The sequence below is a fragment of the Osmerus eperlanus genome, chromosome 8 (assembly GCF_963692335.1).
Source record: "Osmerus eperlanus chromosome 8, fOsmEpe2.1, whole genome shotgun sequence".
Lineage (NCBI taxonomy): Eukaryota > Metazoa > Chordata > Actinopteri > Osmeriformes > Osmeridae > Osmerus > Osmerus eperlanus.
Genome location: NC_085025.1, coordinates 9,084,776 through 9,102,634, shown reverse-complemented (window position 1 = coordinate 9,102,634; position 17,859 = coordinate 9,084,776). Strand labels below are relative to the sequence as shown.

The 17,859-nt window shown below is 44.6% G+C and overlaps 3 protein-coding genes across 5 annotated transcripts; all 3 read right to left on the bottom strand.

The window, feature by feature from the left end:
• Positions 1 to 1,037: 1,037 nt before the first annotated feature.
• On the bottom strand, positions 1,038 to 8,630 carry moxd1 (monooxygenase, DBH-like 1). The gene is made up of 12 exons (XM_062468378.1): positions 8,092 to 8,630; positions 7,185 to 7,331; positions 6,807 to 6,974; positions 6,600 to 6,683; positions 5,855 to 6,034; positions 5,609 to 5,711; positions 5,254 to 5,420; positions 4,952 to 5,143; positions 4,717 to 4,776; positions 3,480 to 3,613; positions 2,789 to 2,957; positions 1,038 to 2,507 (listed from the first exon to the last, which is right to left on the bottom strand). Exons 1-12 carry the CDS (start codon positions 8,353 to 8,355, stop codon positions 2,355 to 2,357), a joined length of 1,821 nt encoding a protein of 606 aa, XP_062324362.1. The 5' UTR covers positions 8,356 to 8,630; the 3' UTR covers positions 1,038 to 2,354.
• Positions 8,631 to 8,866: 236 nt separating this feature from the next.
• On the bottom strand, positions 8,867 to 14,026 carry stx7l (syntaxin 7-like). Of its 3 annotated transcripts, none has more exons than XM_062468011.1 (10): positions 13,965 to 14,026; positions 13,233 to 13,356; positions 12,766 to 12,835; positions 12,440 to 12,530; positions 11,477 to 11,614; positions 11,267 to 11,307; positions 10,916 to 11,018; positions 10,694 to 10,766; positions 10,170 to 10,252; positions 8,867 to 9,934 (listed from the first exon to the last, which is right to left on the bottom strand). In XM_062468011.1, the coding sequence occupies exons 2-10, from the start codon at positions 13,315 to 13,317 to the stop codon at positions 9,839 to 9,841; spliced, it is 780 nt and encodes a 259-aa protein (XP_062323995.1). In that variant the 5' UTR covers positions 13,318 to 13,356; positions 13,965 to 14,026; the 3' UTR covers positions 8,867 to 9,838. The 3 variants fall into 3 exon arrangements, with proteins under 3 accessions (XP_062323995.1, XP_062323996.1, XP_062323997.1); XM_062468012.1 differs by having other exon boundaries at positions 13,233 to 13,360; positions 13,971 to 13,991; XM_062468013.1 differs by lacking the exons at positions 11,267 to 11,307; positions 13,965 to 14,026 and having other exon boundaries at positions 10,916 to 11,044; positions 13,233 to 13,360.
• A 921-nt stretch (positions 14,027 to 14,947) lies between these two features.
• Positions 14,948 to 15,970, bottom strand: LOC134025201 (trace amine-associated receptor 13c-like). The gene has a single exon (XM_062468102.1). It carries the CDS (start codon positions 15,968 to 15,970, stop codon positions 14,948 to 14,950), a length of 1,023 nt encoding a protein of 340 aa, XP_062324086.1.
• Between the last annotated feature and the right edge of the window lie 1,889 nt (positions 15,971 to 17,859).

Here is a 17,859-nt window from a genome sequence, read left to right as displayed (position 1 = left end):
ATCATCCAAGACAGTGGTTAATTTAAATGGTTGAACTCTCATTGCGTCTCTTCCCAGTCCAGTCACGCTCTATCCATGACAATACTGCCCTCTGCTGGCTTAAGGAGAGCATAGCCCAGGGCAGTTTCCCAATCCAAGACCGCCACACTCAGAGCCCAACACCCAGCACGCCACACCCAGACACCACACCCAGACACCACACCCAGAACACCACACCCACAACACCACACTCAGAACACCACACCCACAACACCACACTCAGAACACCACACCCAAACCCGTTCACACAAACATGACTTATGTATGTACTGTAAGAGATTGTGTCTGTCCTACACAATAACATCAAACATGCTTCTTACCTTTGTTTCACACTTCTGACCAGACAGAGTGTCTGGTTCTAGTCCTGATTCAGCTGGTACTGTTCCTGGATGACTGGTTCTACTCCAGGTTGTCGGGTTATTTTTCTTGGTAAGCTGTTTCTATTCCTGGTTAGGTGGTTCTGTTCCTGGTTGGCAGCCCCTCATTGAACCATCCGCAGTAAACATTCTGCAGAACCATTCTATTGAGCAATCCTAGAGAATTACCTTACTGAACCATACAAGTGCTCCTTCGATAGCACGCACTCATCTCAGACCCTCGACAGGACTGAGTTTTCCTCTCTCCATCTCAGCCTCCCAGTGTGAGCCACCCTGACACCGAGCTCCCTGCTGGCCCATCGCCCCCAGACGGCTCCCAGCCATAATCGCTGTAAGTCGGGCTAAGGGTGCCGTTAGCCTCCAGGCCCGGGGAGACAGGTTCCTGGTGGTGCCTGGGACCTGAGCTGCAGCTCTGGCTTATGGTATTCTGACCCACACACAACCTGACACGCACAAACCTAACCCACACACACATTCTGAGCAGCACACACATAACCAACACACAACCTGAACCACAAACACCTGAACCACACTCACAACCTGAGCCACACACACAACTGAGCGAACAATGGATCCACACACACTCCTGAGCCTGGCCGGGGAGGAACCACAAGCACCAACTGTGGTACGTAGATATACATTTATTATGTGTTTAGGTCATACAAAGCATTACAGGTACAGTTGACATCTTCATATTAGACACAGTTTGATAACATCTTTATATTAGACACTGTTAGAAAACATTGTGAAAATATGAGGACACTTTAACATCTCTCTGTCCTCACAGATCTGGTGTTGTCCAGCCAAGTAGGGTAATTATAGTCTCTTCACAGGTCATTTCAGAACACACATATCTGAAAATCTGTCCTTCATGCTGTTACAACGCCCCTTAGTAGTCTTCTCACAACCATAAAGCACTGCTTTCATATACATTTCAACTATATAGCAATGACTTAACATTTGCCTTTTGTATAGAACAATGTGCGCTACATCTGAACAGCCATGACTCAGCATTCACCAATGAAAGGTAACACTCTCACTCCAGCTGAAGACTGGTCATGTTTGAGCTTCATTGTGTCAGAAGCCTTGGGAGGTCCCCAAGGTGGAGGATGTGGGGGGGTAACACTACACAGCTCATCTTTAAAGTATGAATTTAACAGCAGGACTGTTTATTTAGGTCTCCAGTCATGAAAGTGGACCTATGTAAATACCGTATTTCTTCGAATGAACGCCGCAGCGTTTATTAAATAACGTTCATTTTTGGTGCGGCGTTTATTCGAGGGCGGCGTTTAATTAGTAAGAGAGATTTCTTGAATTGTAGCTGCAGTGCAGCCATAGACAACTTCGTTGCTGGCATTGTGACAAATGAATCATGCAGCTAAAAACGCAGGTTTCATTTAGGCTACTTCCGCTGACCTCCTTGTCTATTCTTTGTTTGTCTATGAGTGCGGCAACTCCCTTTCTCATTGGCTATCAATTAGGTGTGCGTTGGTAATACAACTGTCTCAAATACAAGTGTTCTACATTGTGTAGAAATCTGAAGCAGCATGCCTACACGTTCATACACGTTAGCTTTCAAACAGAAAGCTGTGCAGAAAGTTATGTACATGTGTAATAAATACTGGGGTTAAATTTAAACAATTAAATATCAGTTTTTAGATTTTTTTGGTGCGGCGTTTATTGGAGGGCGGCGTTTATTACACAACGTTCATTTTTGGTGCGGTGTTTATTCGAGGGCGGCATTTATTCGAGGGCGGCGTTTATTCGAAGAAATACGGTACTCAACGAATAAAATGAACACTTGTGGTGTTCAATTAACAAACTTCTTATTGGAGGTTAGTTGTGGTAAAAGCTTGAAGGTCTCCTTTATCATCATGCCCAGATGTGTGCATGGTGACTTGGCCTTTGGCTTTTAGGGCCAGACCGCTGGCACACAGTTCAGAGAGCCAGATGCAGCAGCACTAGAGATATAAGGAGAAGGGTGGAGTGCAAAACTGCGCGCCCTTGTGGTGGAGTTGCAGTGCTGCAAGGGGTGCTGGGAGGAGAAGCCAGAGAGTGCACTTCTGGAGGAGTCACCACTGACCCCTGGATCTACAGGAAGAAGAAATGATGTCAGTTGAGCAGTTTCACTAGTTTACTGTCCTCTAAATCTTACAACCCTTAGCCAGTATTTCAGAAGCCCTCCAGTCCTCTAACCCCCACACTTCAGCCATCCCCAGACCAGTCCAGCTAATTCCTGTCCAGCTAATCCCAGACTAACCCTAAATGAGCCCAGACCACCTCAACCCCAATCCAGCTAATCCCAGTCTAGCCCCAGCCCAGCTCGTCAATTCAAGACCAGACCTCCAGCTCTCCAGCCCCACCCCTCTCACCCCCCAGTTCTCCATCCCCAGCTTGGAGCAGCGGATGTTGATTGGCAGCTGCAGCACCAGCTGGTTGAAGGCTTGTCCCCGCCTCCTGGTCCAGCGGAAGGTTTCCAAGGCAGCAGTAACGGTCATGTTGCTGTACCTCTTGGGGCTCTTCACCAGGAATGGCCAGGTCCTGAAGCAGAAGGGCTGTCATACAGTATGCATCCAATTTACAGTAGAACATTTTCCATTCTTAGTTTTCTGCAACTCAGAAGATGAACGTGGAAGTTAAAACCTACAGGACTCTACAGTGTCTCTCCAGGAACATGGTTGGATAGTAAACCTACAGGAAGGTGTCTCTCTAGGAACATGGTTGGATAGTAAACTTACAGGAAGGTGTCTCTCCAGGAACATGGTTGGATAGTAAACCTACAGGAAGGTGTCTCTCCAGGAACATGGTTGGATAGTAAACCTACAGGAAGGTGTCTCTCCAGGAACATGGTTGGATAGTAAACCTACAGGAGAGTTAGCTCTCTGGGAGCAGGGCTGGAGAGCTCTGCTCTAACTGATAACTTTCTTTACCATCTTGGCATTATGTAGGGCTGTATATCCTAGCAGTGTTACTGAGGTAGCCTGTAGGAAACCATAGAGGTTACTGTAGGAGACCCCAGCACCATGGAGACTACCGAAAACTGCAGCTGCTGGCGGAGCTTACGGCTGGATGTCTCTAACTCCTATGAAGTTCAGCTGTCCCATGATCAGAGGCAGACTCTCACACCGGCTCAGGTTCACTCTGGGATAGTAGAGCAGGTAGGATAGACACATCTCCTCTCTGGTGCTTAGGCCGCCCTGAACACACATACAAATTCACAAACAAATGTAACACCTGTAAGAACACACACACTCACTTGTTGATGTGCCTGGTGGCGCTCGCTAGATAACAAAGCTGTAACAGCAGCTGCAGCCTACTCTGTAACAGCAGCCTTAAGACTTTTACAGAGACCCTCAAGAACTGTACATAACCTGTACATGACCTTGGATGGTGCCCTCCTCCAGCTACCACAAGCCTCCAAGCTTTGTTTACAGACAGATTGTTCAGCCAAGTCCACACAGGCTCTGACACGTTGGACTGAAAGTATGCCTCTGTCCCTCCCTCCCTCCCTCTCCCTCCTTCTCTCTCTGCCTTATTCCTTCTCTCCCTACCTGATTCACTCTTTCTCCTCCCTCTCTGCCTGCTTATTTTCTTCCTGGCCTCCCTCCTTCTCTCCCTCCCTGCCTCCCTCCTTCTCTCTCTCTCTCCCTCCCTGCCTCCCTCCTTCTCTACCTCCCTGCCTCCCTCCTTCTCTCCCTCCCTGCCTCCTTCATTCTCTACCTCCCTCCCTCCCTGCTTTATTCCTTCTCGCCCTACCTGATTCACTCTTTCTCCTCCCTCCCTCCCTCCCTCCCTCCCTCCCTCCCTCCCTCCCTCCCTCCCTCCCTCCCTCCCTCCCTCCCTCCCTCCCTCCCTCCCTGCCTGCCTGCCTGCCTGCCTGCCTGCCTCCCTCCCTCCCTCCCTCCCTCCCTCCTTCTCTCCCTGCCTAACTCCCTCCCTCCTTCACATCCTGCCTGCCACCTTCCCACGCAACTCTGAAACAATCCACTCTGTTTTCACAGCTATGGTAGGCTGTCTGTGGAGATCAGCCAACTATGTTTTTCTTGTTTGAGTGTCTCCATAATGAAATGCCGTGTGCCCTTTCATAAAGTAATAATAGTTGTTTTACTGGCCAGACTGACGTTTAATGTAGTTATTAAAACAAACAATACTGTTCTGTACCGACATAAACCAAGCAACAAAGTCACAAATAAAAAGTGACACAGTGACAAGGAAAACTGTGGCTCAGTCGGAGAACAACATGCAAAAATGTGTGTGTGTTTTTCAGTGTTTGTGAGTGTACTTGTGTGTGTGCTCTCACCCAGGTCACATTTCTACGGCCTGCAGTGTTGTACTTGCACTCTGTGATCAAACTGTCTGTCTGAAAGAGAAGCAGATGGATTGGATTGTTGTACTTATGTTCAACCAATGAGAGTACCGTCTGCACAGGTGCCATATACAGGTTAACATGTAGAATACAGGCAGTCAGACAGATGGACAAACAGCCAGATAAACAGGTAGATAGATACAGACATAAACACAGCCAGGTTACCCACAGGCAGCACGGGCGTCTCCTCCTCCAACAGCTGGAACTCCTGGAAGTTGAAGTCAAACTCTGCGTCATGTGACAGGGGAGGCAGTTCCTGGTTGTCCCGGAAGTGGCGTGTGGTTATGGCGCGGCCAGCCAGATGGGCATGCATTAGCACAGCAAACACACGCACGCCACCGGGCATCTCCTCACCCAGGGCCTGACACACACACTTCTTCAGGTAAGATCATCACACACTGCTGCAGTGGTTTAAGGGATTTCTATTTCCGATACTGGTTGTTGGATTGACCAGTTTATGGGAGATCTCACCTCTTGCAGACACTGGTTGGTGCAGTGCCCCTGGGAAGTGTAGTCCTCCATGCCAGGTGGCAGCATGTGGTAGAGGCTGACCCACATGCCTGTCTCCAAGACGCCAGCATCAAATTCTCTCAGGGTTGCACTGTGATAGAATCGAAGGCCAGAGCTGTCCTGCAAGCCTTAGGAAAACACACACACACATACACACACACCAACAGCAGGTCATTAAGCGGGGGTAAGGGCTTCAATCAACTTGCCTCACCAGACTAGATGTCCACAGGAGGTACAACAGGTTCTGAGACACAGACTAGTATAGGGGACTGTAGGTTTCATCTCTGGCCAGGCCGGCCCAGGGGGGCTCTACTACCTGAGAGGAGGCCGGGGTTGTCATAGTGAGTCTCCATCAGGACATACACTGGGTCTGTTGCTGTGCCAATGGACAAGCCAACATGAGGAGGGTAGGTGAATCCCTGGAGGAAAGATCACACACACACATACCGACATGCTCAGAGAAACACAAAGATATTTATTTGTGAAATATTTTGACCAACAAAAAGAAGAACAGGCAGGATACAGGAAGATGGATTGACCGGAAACAGGAAGTAGGCAGGACCTCTCCACCGATGGCCCAGGCAAAGAAGATGGCCTGGCAGGTGTTGAATGAGTCTGGCATGTTGGGGTGGTAGCACTCATGACCATGCTCCAACTCCTCCTCACTCAGATTGCTGTCACACTGATACAACAGGATGTGGTGGACCAGGTTCTCATGACCTGGCTGAATCATGGGCTGCACCTGGGAGGGAGGGGAAGGAAAAGAGGGAGAAGAAAAAAAAGGAATGGGAGAGGGAGAGAGTGCAGATAGGAGGGGAAAAGGGGAGCAGGACAAGAGGAGAGTGGAAGAGAGATGAGAAAATACATACAGTTGGACAAGGAGTGAGACAATAAGAGAGTGAGACAGCTTGACAGGGAGTGAGACAGTTGGAGAGAGTGCGACAGCTGGACAGTCGGCCAGCAGACAGCTGCTTCGCCTGGATAGAAGGGCAACAGTCTCACACAGAGAAGCTTCCGCTAGGATCAGCACATCAATATTTACACAGTCCTTTCTGGGCTTTGAACCTTGGAACTCAGACCCAGATTGACGCTGCTGAGAGAGAGAGAGAGAGAGAGAGAGAGAGAGAGAGAGAGAGAGAGAGAGAGAGAGAGAGAGAGAGAGAGAGAGCGAGAGCGAGAGCGAGAGCGAGAGCGAGAGAGAGAGAGAGAGAGAGAGAGAGAGAGAGAGAGAGAGAGAGAGAGAGAGAGAGAGAGAGAGAGAGAGAGAGAGAGAGAGAGAGAGAGAGAGAAAGAGAAAGGGTACTTGCCTGGGTTATGTGGTGTTTGGAGGGTGTTTCTGGTATCCGAAACATCTGGCACCAGTAGGTAGTGTCTCGGGATGGCACTGCCACCTAGGAGAAGTAAATATGACACAACTCTAGTTCTTGAAGGAGCTGATTCCAAAACTCAGTGGTCTTGGATCCACAAGACAAGTACTGAATGTAGCTTCTATCTTCTCGTGAATCATGTCTCACCTGTCTGTTCTTCAGGTCAAAGAACTGTGAACCAGTGGTGCTGGTGTGTGTGGCTGCCGGGGTGAGCAGGCGTAAACTCTTCCTGCCTCTGTTGAGTCCGTGGTAGACTGGCCCTGATGGGCCCACATCATCACTGTGGTAGGCCCAGATCACACGCACTGTGCTCTCCTGGACACACACACACAGACTATCTTTAAACATATAAAAGCCCACATATAAGCCTGTACACACAGGCAAGTACACACATATGCATACACATATGCATCACTGGTATGGTCATGTTACCACTCGTCATACTACTATCACAAATCACAAGTATAAAGTGTGTCATTAGAATTAAGTCTAATCGTTCAAGTCTGCAGTTGTGTAGCTTGGCACCGTGATGTCCTTGTCCTTGGTGTCACAGGTAAGCAGGTCTCGACTGAACCCCAGCCTAGTGTGAGTGCTGTTCTCCCAGCCTGACTCAAGCCTGTAGCTCTGAAGTTCATCCAGGTGCACCTTCCTGTTAGAGTCTGCATGGTAGTCCTGTACAAGGGGATGACACACAGACACACATGGAAGGTCACACACACACGCAGGGGCGCACTGGCCATCGGGGATACCGGGGGAATCCCCGATGGGCCGAAGGGGTTGGGATGGTCCAAAATACCAGCCCACTTCCATCTCCAACCGGCCCTCTCTGACATCGCTGGCACCTCCAACCTTTTTCCATATTACACAGCTAGAACACATATAATTTGCTCTAAGACCTATAGTAGTCTAACACTATAGGTATTCACTGACTGACTTTTATAACTTATATCCTCCTTGTGATCTGTATTCACACTCATGGTGCCTATTTTTTTCTGTCTTCTGAAATGTGTTCTTACGGACTTTGGAAGTTCAACGTAAGAAAAGATATCCACCTTATTAATGAACGCCTAAAAATGGGTTCCAAAATCCAAAATAATGTTAAGTGTATGGGTATTTTTCCAAGTAGGCCACTGACTGGTCGATACGTGCGATGCATTGAGTGGGCAACGCGCCGTGTACTGAGTGGGCCGCGCGCCGTGTATTGAGTGGGCCGGTCTGACAGTAACTCCCGGGCCACTTTTTCCCCCAGTCCGCCCCTGCACACATGCAACCATACACACACACCTGTCTCAGAGTGCAATAATGGAGGTGGTTAAAGTTTGAGACAATATATTGCTGCCTGACTACAATAAGCTCTCAGCCTAGCAGTGACAGTTCCAGGACTGTTCAAATCCTTGCCTGAATTTTTATGAAACGGAAGTGATAATCTTACCTGCAGGTAAGGCGTCCCATCTACGACTCCACCAATTACAATATCTGACGATGCCATAGCGCCGTTGGGAGACAGACCAAATCCAACATATCCGGTGGTTTCCACTTCAACTTCAAAGGAGATCGTTTCTCTGTTAAAACTCCACTTCAGATGGTACTTTCCGTGCGGATCCAACACCGTCGAGTGTTGGAATCCGCTCCCTCGAGACAGCGTTGCGTAAAACCAAAAGCAAACTAGCGTTCTGCAATATTTTGTCGTAAACATATTTTGACTGGACGAGGGATAAACGCACCGACTATGAAAGTATCATCCCGCTTGATTGTGTGTTCATTCAATCTGTAAAATAGTTGAAGTAAAAGCGGACGAACAAAGCACGCACACAGTACTTTCTTCTGGCGCTGCTACAGAGAAGAGATTCATCGTCTTCCCAGAACTGTTGGAACTTGTACCGCTTCTCTTTGATCCGTAGACACGTCCTGCTGTGGCCTGGACGAGTCTTCTGTACTCACACAGGACGGCGCCATCCTACAGTAACCAATTTACAGATACCCCCTAGGCTATACAGTAGGTAGACGATGCTTGTGGGTGGACTGAAGCCTCCATTTTCTGTAACTGAAGTTGGCATAGGACTGCAAATATCACTTTGTCTACAAATATTTTCTACAGGTGAAAGGCAAGGTGTATGCCATAGAGCAGGCTGCCTACGAGGTTACTAACTTTATGGTGTTATACTTACAGATGAAGTATAAAATAATTATGTGCAGAAAACAACAGATTGGTTTAAAAACTATTTATTTATACATCATATATTAATTTACAGAATGTATATTTATACATGTGATTGATTTATAGCGTTAAAGGCAGCAGACATATTTTTCTTACAGTGTCCAGTTCAGGATTCTAGTGCATATAATATGGTCATCGTCAATGCATTATAATCATTCCTCATGCACAATAATCCCTATATTATTTTCAGGTGTCTCAGGTTTCATGGCCCCTTTGTGGCACAAGGCTTTGTGTTGTCTGAATGTGGACTGTATAAAGAACAGCTCCTAAACTTAACAACACAACATTGTGTCACTGAATGAGTCAGTTCATCATTAAGAATATGACTCATTCATCTGTCCATACAATGTCTGTTGTCTGTTCAATTCAGAACTAGCAACCTTTTATGTCAATTGTAATAGTATCACAGGCACATAAACAATAGTCTACACACTACAATGTCAACATGACAGTCCCTTATTAAAGATCTAAACACCTGAAGAATGCATAGATATTACAGAGCATCATGACCATTACTGTTAAGATGGCACTTTGTTAACAGGTATATACAGATATAACATATAACCAGTTTAAAAAGTATTAATTTCTATGGTGCAGGTTTGGGCTCAAATGTTTATGCAAATGTATATAAAAAAGAAACCAATAAATTAGAACAACTTCTGTATGAACAAAAGCTTCATCAGAATATTTCAATCTTTTGGCATTATTTATGTTATTCTCATTTGTGTGACTGTTGTTTTAAATCAATGGATCTGAAACAACATGGTCCCTCAAACAGCTGGTACAATCCAAAGTATCAATCAGTCATTAAGTCAGTCTGTCTATCAACTCATCAGTTTGTCTGTATGTCGCTTGTCAGCCAGTTAGTCTGTCTGTGTCTGTGTGCTTGTCAATCTGTCACCCACCAGTCAATTAGCCTTTCAGTCTGTCAATTTTTCAGTTAGGCAGTCAGCTTGTTTCTTCAGTTTTTCACTGAAGCCCAGATGATAAGCCCTATTACTACAGCCAGAACCACCAGAACCACTATCAGAATGCACATCTTCTTACGAGATTTACTCTGTGGAAGAACAGATGGCTCAGATTACACAATGCAAATGGAATATGATAACTACTTACATTCTGTCCAATGTTTCTCTTACAACAATGGATAGCTAATCAATGTTTCTTATCCTTAAGATGTTCACTTGGGATTAAGATTGGCATGACTATATTGAACTATTGACCGGATTTTAACCACATGTGATTGTGATTTGGACGATGGGTTGATGTAGCCATATAGCCGGGGTGGTTACCTGGTAATTGGCGGCCTGTGCCAGCTGCTGGGTGGCGCTCTGGACACAGACGTCAGCGGTTTCCACGTTGGCCTCAATGCTGTCTGAGAAGGTTGGCGGCAAGGGGATGTGTGGCAAGGGAGTCATTGTGTAAGAAGGCAGGAAACAATTGAGGATGACAAAGGAGGAGACAGGTTAACCCTTGTGCTGCCTTCGGGTCACATGACCCAAAGGTTCATAACGAACCATCGTTGTGTTTACCCAATTTTACCCAATACAAAAACAAATAAAAATAATTTTCTTTTAACCATCGCAATGTGGGGGGTCTGAGACAGCCCAACGGTTAAAAGAAAATGATTCACTTTGTTTTGGTATGCGGTAAAGTTGTCGCAATACGACGGTGGGTCACAATGACTGATGGGTCAGAATGACCCGAAGATAACACAAGGGTTAAGAGGAGACGTCATTCGGCGACTCCTGTGCCTGTCTCCTGGGGCTGTGACTGACATGTTTTTGAACTAGCAACACAACAGGACAGCTCTTACCGATCATATCCCCTTGCTCGTGGACCATCATCCCCAAGTCTTTGAAAATGTCGTTAATGTCAGTGATGTCAGACTGTAAAACACCAATCAAAAGATTCGAGTCATTAGAGTCACTGCTTGAGAGAACTCCCTATCATGACTGCTGGTAAACAACACTCATCAAGACTTCCCGAGGAGAAAAGTGTGTGAGAATTGACAAACCCATGGCTGCTAGTTACCCACCTCCAGCTGCCTGATGGCAGACTCTCTCTCCTGAATGAGCTGCAGGTCCTCCACAGTGATGGAGACATCCTGGACCTGGTTCTGGCTCTGGTACTGAGCCTCGCTGGGCACAGGAAAGGGCAGGGGAGACTATACGTTGACATGCAGTAAGTTGTGGCCAGACTAGCCACTGCAGTTCTTATGTGGTCCTTCGATCACAGCATGTCTCAAGAACAGGGCAACATTGGACAGCATTTAAAAGACAGCATTTAACAGATGTCAAGTACCATATGCAGAGTGACAGCTACCTATAAAACAATATATACCTATAGGGTAGATGTGTGTGTGTGTGTGTGTGTGTGTATATCTGACCTTTGGAAAGGGTTTCCATTTCCTACATCATCAGCCCCTCCCTATTGGAACAAGTAAGATGAGAAAGAGGAGACACACAGGAGAGACACACAGAGACTTTTGAGGATTTCATACTGGCAAAGGGGCTATGGGGCCAGTGGGCTAGCATTGGTATCCGAGTTAGGGTTCAGGGGTGAGAGTATTGCTGGCCCAGCCTGGATTACAACTCACTGATATTCTGGAACTGGCTCGGACTCTAGCAACAAACTCCTTCTCTTTCTCGGCTGCTTGTCTCTGCGTCCGCTGGAAGGCGGCGAGTGCGTCGGAGAAGTCGTTGACCAGGCGATCCTTCAGGAGCTTTCTTTGGCGCTGCACACAAACACTGAAGTTTAGACAATGACTCTCAGTCGCTACATGCCAACTTCAAAACAGCCAACATGGAGTGAGACAACATGTGTGTGCCTAAGAGCGGGCAAAGCACACTGTTTCTTTGTTTACCATAACCGATCGATAAAACATATGTTTGCAATCAACTATTTCCTTTGTTTGACATTTCCAAGACTGTTCAGTAAAATAGGCCTTTGGGTGTTTGTGAGCTGGAACACATGGTGTAAGGTTTAACCAGCTTTAATAGAGACTCAACAGGAATGCATTAATTGATCTACCATACCACACACCCACACACAGACATACACATGCACACACACACACACAGACATACAGATACCAACACAAACCACAAAACAAACATGCATGCTCAACACACACGTTTCAGAAGGGGTTCATGGTCTGAGGAGGAATGCTAGACCTTTCTTGTCCACATTTGGAAATTCAAACCCCAACACACCAGAGTACAGATATAAAACTCTACAAAATCTCTTACAAAAGATTTTGAAAGTTCCCTTTTAGTTTTTCACTGGCTGAAGGAGCAGAGTATGAGATACCAGCTTTGAGTAACAATGTCTGGTAAGGGAACTAAATCTTCCAATGTTACATGACTGCCTGTAGATGCCGACGTTTGCTTGAGAAATGCCAAACATGAAACCAGTTTTCCAGGTACTTTAACTACCATACATTGAGATGGGAAGAAAGCCAACACACCAACCACGTCCGTGATGTAGCTGCCCTGAAAACATGCGATAAAACGGTTAAGGTAAAACAGCTAAACAACACAATAAGTGTTGACCACTGCACCTGTTCTGTTGTGACGGGTAGGGAACTGAACTCCTTAATGTAGCGGTCAGTGTCTTTGACTAGCTGGTGGACCTGCTGCTTCTTCTGCTGCCTAGACAGGAGAGACACAAAGTGGTGGGGTCAGAGGTCAGGCCTGGATTTAGACTGGGGGCCGAATTTGGGTTGAATCTTGATGTTTTTCTTTGGAGGGGGGGTGGGGGCTATAGGAGTAAATATTCAAATGCTGGTTAATAATATGTATATGTATCTTTTGAATTACAATAAAACAGTAATATAACAACAGTAGAACCATAGTGGAACCGCAGTAGAACCGCAGTGGAACTCACAGCTGCAGGCGGAGCTCAGGTGAGTCATGGGCCGATCCCACATTATTCACACTCCTCTGGATCTCACCAGCTGGCACAAAAACAAAAAACTGGTGAATCCTATAGGTAAATTATCTGACTATGTCACACTGACATCACGCAGGTTCTAATGCACATGTGGGCTGCAACTAAGTTTGATTATTAGAAGGCTGAATGCCTGTTCTATGCCAGTTAACAGCAGTGACTGAACATTATTTTTGAAAACCTTTCTCCCATCATACATTGTCCCATCATATTTCTTCTTTAAGAGGCACTTTTTGGGACTCTGCTTTAAAGATATGAAATGCAAGTGCTTAAGCACTCGCTCTTTAGCATTGCATTTGTACACTTCAGGTTGCATAGTTGTTATCTTTAATACATGTAAAAACGTCACAAACTGAAGAAGTTGGTTGTTTCCCTGAATGTCAGCCGTTGGTGTACACACATACTTAGTTGTGTTATCTTCTGGATGTTGGAGCTGATGGTGCCGGCCAGCATGTTAGGGTCTCGAGGGATTCCAGCCTGATAAGACATGATGGATTCATAGGAACTCTTTGTTCCCTCTCTCTTTTTCTCTCTGTCACAGACACACAGTTAAGTCAGTCATATCAATGGCATACTCGGACAACACAATGTTCAGTCAAAGATAGGCTAATAAAACACAAATGGTATAAGTGGAATCGCCAAATTTGTATTTGGAGTTCTTCAAATAAATGAATTATTATAATGTAGAATCAAGATAAAACAAAGCACCCTTATGCGACAGTGTGATAGGTAATCTGGCAGGTGTCCTTTGCTTGACGTAGGAAGGCCACACACAACATCCGGAAATAGAATAATACACTTTATTCTATAACGACTATGTGCACAGTATTTTCCTTCGGCAACTTAAAATGTACAAAACACGTTTCTGCTTACATACATGACAATGTCAGCAACCACAACTAATGTTAAAATAACAATTTTGCCTTTATGCTATCAGAGGTGAGAACGTCGTTTCAAGAGCTGCACAACTCGCCAGTTTTCAGTCCAGGAAACTAATAGGCTAGGTACTTCTTAAACGAAGGTACAATGTCACTGAAACAAGTAAGTTGGTCGTTTACCTGAATATTAAACTAGCTTATTACTTTTTGCTTGGTTCGTTTTTAACAACAAATATATGTGCAGACACTACTAGCTACGTTTACCTTCCGCAGTTGCTGCAAACGGCTCCGCCTTGTCTCTACTTCCTTATGATCGTCCAGTCATATGACGGGTGGCAATGCAACGTTGACAGTAACAATAAACCGGTTATAGCCTAGACTACTTATTTCGAAAATGATCAGGAATTGAAATAAAAGAAGAACAAACCAATAAATAACCAATTTCCTATGTTATTGTAAACTGGATGGATCAATGAGGGCAAATGAAAAGGCAGTTTTTGTCAGGTAGCCTACCATATAGAAATGGAACCTTGTTTTAATGTAACCATGGATAAATAAGAGAAGAGCACAACGATCAATTTTTGCAATCCTTGCTACTAGTATCTACAAAATAAGAACGCAACATTTTACATGTTGCTACCATTTTTCAAGAGTTTAAAAATAAAACGAGTCAATGTCTACAAAAACTGTAGTTCTGTCTTCTGAAATCCAAAGTGTGGGGCCCATGACTGATTTCAATGTTACTGTAAATCAATAAAATACTTTCCAAGCAGGCTACATTTCAGAAACAACCAAAATCCAGATTAAAGAAAAATCTCCCACCCACTTTTTCATTCTCAACAAGTACTACATGTGGTTTTACTGATAGTACCTTTGCCATGTTACAATATTTGGTACCTAAGTAGTTCAGACTGATAATAGACCATGATGACTGCTATGATTGATTTATTGATGTGACTCAGCATAGTAAAATTTAGTCTAGCAGCATTACAGTGGATAGCATCAGTAGCATGCTCAACCTTTATGTGCAAAATAATCCATATGTATTGTATATTTTATATATTATTACATATATACTTCCTTGATTGTAAAGTGGTGTTTGCTACCTCTCAAACTGGAAACCCTCACAATGAGGTTATATCTCAATAGGCTTTTTTGGTGAATAAAACGGTCAAATAAAAATGTGTACAATACAGGTGATCTGTTGATACCAGCTGATATTCTGGCAACAACACTCCAGATCATGTAATAAACACATTTATATCAGATGAGTGTCTGTTGAATATTTTCAGAGTTACAATAAGATGAAAACATTTCCTGAACCAGGGGTAGAACAGAGCATAGATGATAGGGTTTAGTGTGGAATTAAAGTAGCCCAACCAAACAAATACCTCAACCACTGCAGTAGGTGTACCAAAGTTAATGTAAGGATCTATGATGGAATAGACAAAGAAAGGCATCCAGCAAAATATAAACACACCCACCACTATACCTAGTGTCTTGGCTGCTTTTCGCTCTGAGCGCTTTGACACTGTGCCCCTTCCCTCCTTAGGTGCCCCCCCTATTCCGTGACCAGAGTCATCTATCCTCCTGGCATGCATTTTAGCTACCTGGAAGATCTCAGTATACAAACCCACCATGATAGAGACTGGAAAGAAGAAATTCATGATTGTGTCTAAAGCCCCCCACAAAGAGTTGAAAACTATCATACATTCACCATGACATTTTACAGAATCCAGGTAGTCCTCTAATCCTGTCATGTAAGCCTTAGAGTAGAGGAGTCCATAGGTGTACAGAGCTGCTATTACCCAGCTGGCTGAGATCATGAGCCAGGCCACAGGCATGGTGATGCGGGCTGAGTAGAGCATAGGGTTGCAGACCGCCTCATGGCGGTCGATGGCGATGGAGACCATGTGGTAGATGGAGACAGAGGTAAAAAACACATAAAAGCTGTAGTGGAGGAGACAGAAACGGTTACCATAGTACCAGCATCCTTCGACTGCACGGACCATGCTGAAGGGCATCACAGTTAAACCTAGTAACAGGTCAGCCAGGGCTAGAGACATCACCATCATGTTGGTTGGACTGTGGAGCTGCTTGAAGTGGGTGATGGAGACGATGACCACAGAGTTGCCCAGGATGGTGATCAGGATGCCCACCAGGAACACCAGGTAGAGAGTTACCTCAGCCCCAGAACTGAACACTAATCTGGGGCAGGACAGGTTAGAGGTTGGGTAGCACCACTGGTCCTTAGGATTGTCCATGACAACCTGTGAAATAAATACTTCAAAAGAGTTTACGCAAAGGCACTGGTACAATACATCTATTTAAAATATACCAAAGTGTATACTAAATCCCCATTTGTCCAAAAAATCTTATAGTACAAACATGACAACCTTATGAACATTATAATTTACAGTAGAAACACAATGAAGGTTCAAACTCACTTACAGTTCAAATAAGTAAATGTCCCAGATAATCAGTTGATTGATCTAAAGAGTGCATAACAAATTATGTGAAGAGAACAATTGCATTTATATCCTTAAACTCACTATGGTACAACCCTCGCGTTTACTGCATTAACCATAGGCCACGTGAAACTGCATACTGCTAATAATTTGCATATGCATGAGGGGGTGTTTGTGTGTTTTACTGTGTGTGTTCCATCCTAAACATATTTAGCAACATGTGTGTCTAAAATAACAATCTAAATAAAATAAACACAGATCCACAGCCATGGGCTTCAATCTGGTACCTACAGTGACACTTGTGAGCAAATTAACCAAATATTTGTATTAAAACAATTCCTGGCCAAAATATGATATTAGTTATGTTGGTAAATATAACTTCTTACTTTCTGAGAACCTAGAAAAGCTAATGGAATAGTTCTAGAAAGAACATCTACAATTACAAAGTTGATTGTAACAATGAGAGAAAGAAAGGTTTCATTAATGTTTCATAGGAAAACAAACAAACAAAAATACAGTCCCTGAGCAAGATGATATTTGATAGGGGATTAATTCATGGTGGAATCCCACCATTTGGACACAAGAGGGAGACATAGGCCATGTTTGGAAGTGTGAGCATGCAACTTGGAAACATTGTAATGAGATGTGTGGGTATAGTATTTTTACTACTGTCTACTCTACTGTCTACTCTCACACACACACACACACACACACACACACACACACACACACACACACACACACACACATATAACTGATTAACAAACAGTTTGCAGCATGTTCATGTGTTGTACCTTTGTTATATTGTATACTGTAATCTACAAAGCTGATGCTTGTAGGGACTGTTGAGGATATAGTATAGACCTGTACAGATTATTAATGTTTATGTTATTGTAGATCTGTGTATATAAGGTGCAAACAGACACCATACTCAAGATTAATCAGACAGTAATTCTAATTGCAACGTGACTAAGATAGCGCAAAACTCAGCCTCACTGAATCGAAGGAATACTTTGACAAAATAACCTTTTGGTTGAGCTCCACAGACCCTTCAAACTTCAAAACATTGAGTTAAACTTCAAAACATTGTTTGGGGTAGTTATGTCATCCCCTCCCACTAATCTGGACATATTTTTTCGTATTGGGAGTCCTCACAGAGCCAGTACCACAGAGGTCACCATATCTGATGAGCAGCAGGCATCAGAATATTTGACCCCACTGTAACTGCTTGATGAAGGAGTTAAACTTCAAAACATTGTTTTCGGGTAGTTTTGTCATCCCTTCACACTATTCTGGACACGTTTTCTTATTTGAAGTCCTCACGGAGCCAGCACCATGGAGTTCACCGTATCTGACAGCCGTCAGAATATGTGACTCTACTGTAACTGCTTAATAAAGGAGTTAAACTTCAAACGATTGTTTGGGGGTAGTTATGTCATCCCTTCACACTAATCTGGACACATGTTTTCTTATTGTGAGTCCTCACAGAGCCATTATCACAGAGGTCACCATATCTGACAAGCAGCAGCCATCAGAATATATGACCCCACTGTAACTGCTTGATAAAGGAGTTAACAACGGAAGTAATTATTGTAACCACCCCAAAATTTCCCTCCCTCTCCCTTCAACTCCAACTACTGCCATGAGTGCACGGGCAGAGTGTGCAGAGTGTGTTACCATCAGGA

Bases quoted from the DNA above. Each gene is read 5' to 3' on its own strand.
- moxd1 (XM_062468378.1), bottom strand. From the start codon at position 8,355: ATGTTTACGACAAAATATTGCAGAACGCTAGTTTGCTTTTGGTTTTAC. The intron at 7,332-8,091 runs GTAAGATTATCA...CCCCTTGTACAG, and splicing joins ATGGGACGCCTTACCTGCAG to GACTACCATGCAGACTCTAA. The intron at 6,975-7,184 runs GTGCCAAGCTAC...GTGTGTGTCCAG, and splicing joins CCAAGGACAAGGACATCACG to GAGAGCACAGTGCGTGTGAT.
- stx7l (XM_062468011.1), bottom strand. From the start codon at position 13,317: ATGTCTTATCAGGCTGGAATCCCTCGAGACCCTAACATGCTGGCCGGC. The intron at 12,531-12,765 runs GTGAGTTCCACT...TCTCCTGTCTAG, and splicing joins CCTGAGCTCCGCCTGCAGCT to GCAGCAGAAGAAGCAGCAGG. The intron at 11,615-12,439 runs GTGCAGTGGTCA...GTTTGTGTGCAG, and splicing joins TACCCGTCACAACAGAACAG to CGCCAAAGAAAGCTCCTGAA.
- LOC134025201 (XM_062468102.1), bottom strand. From the start codon at position 15,970: ATGGACAATCCTAAGGACCAGTGGTGCTACCCAACCTCTAACCTGTCC.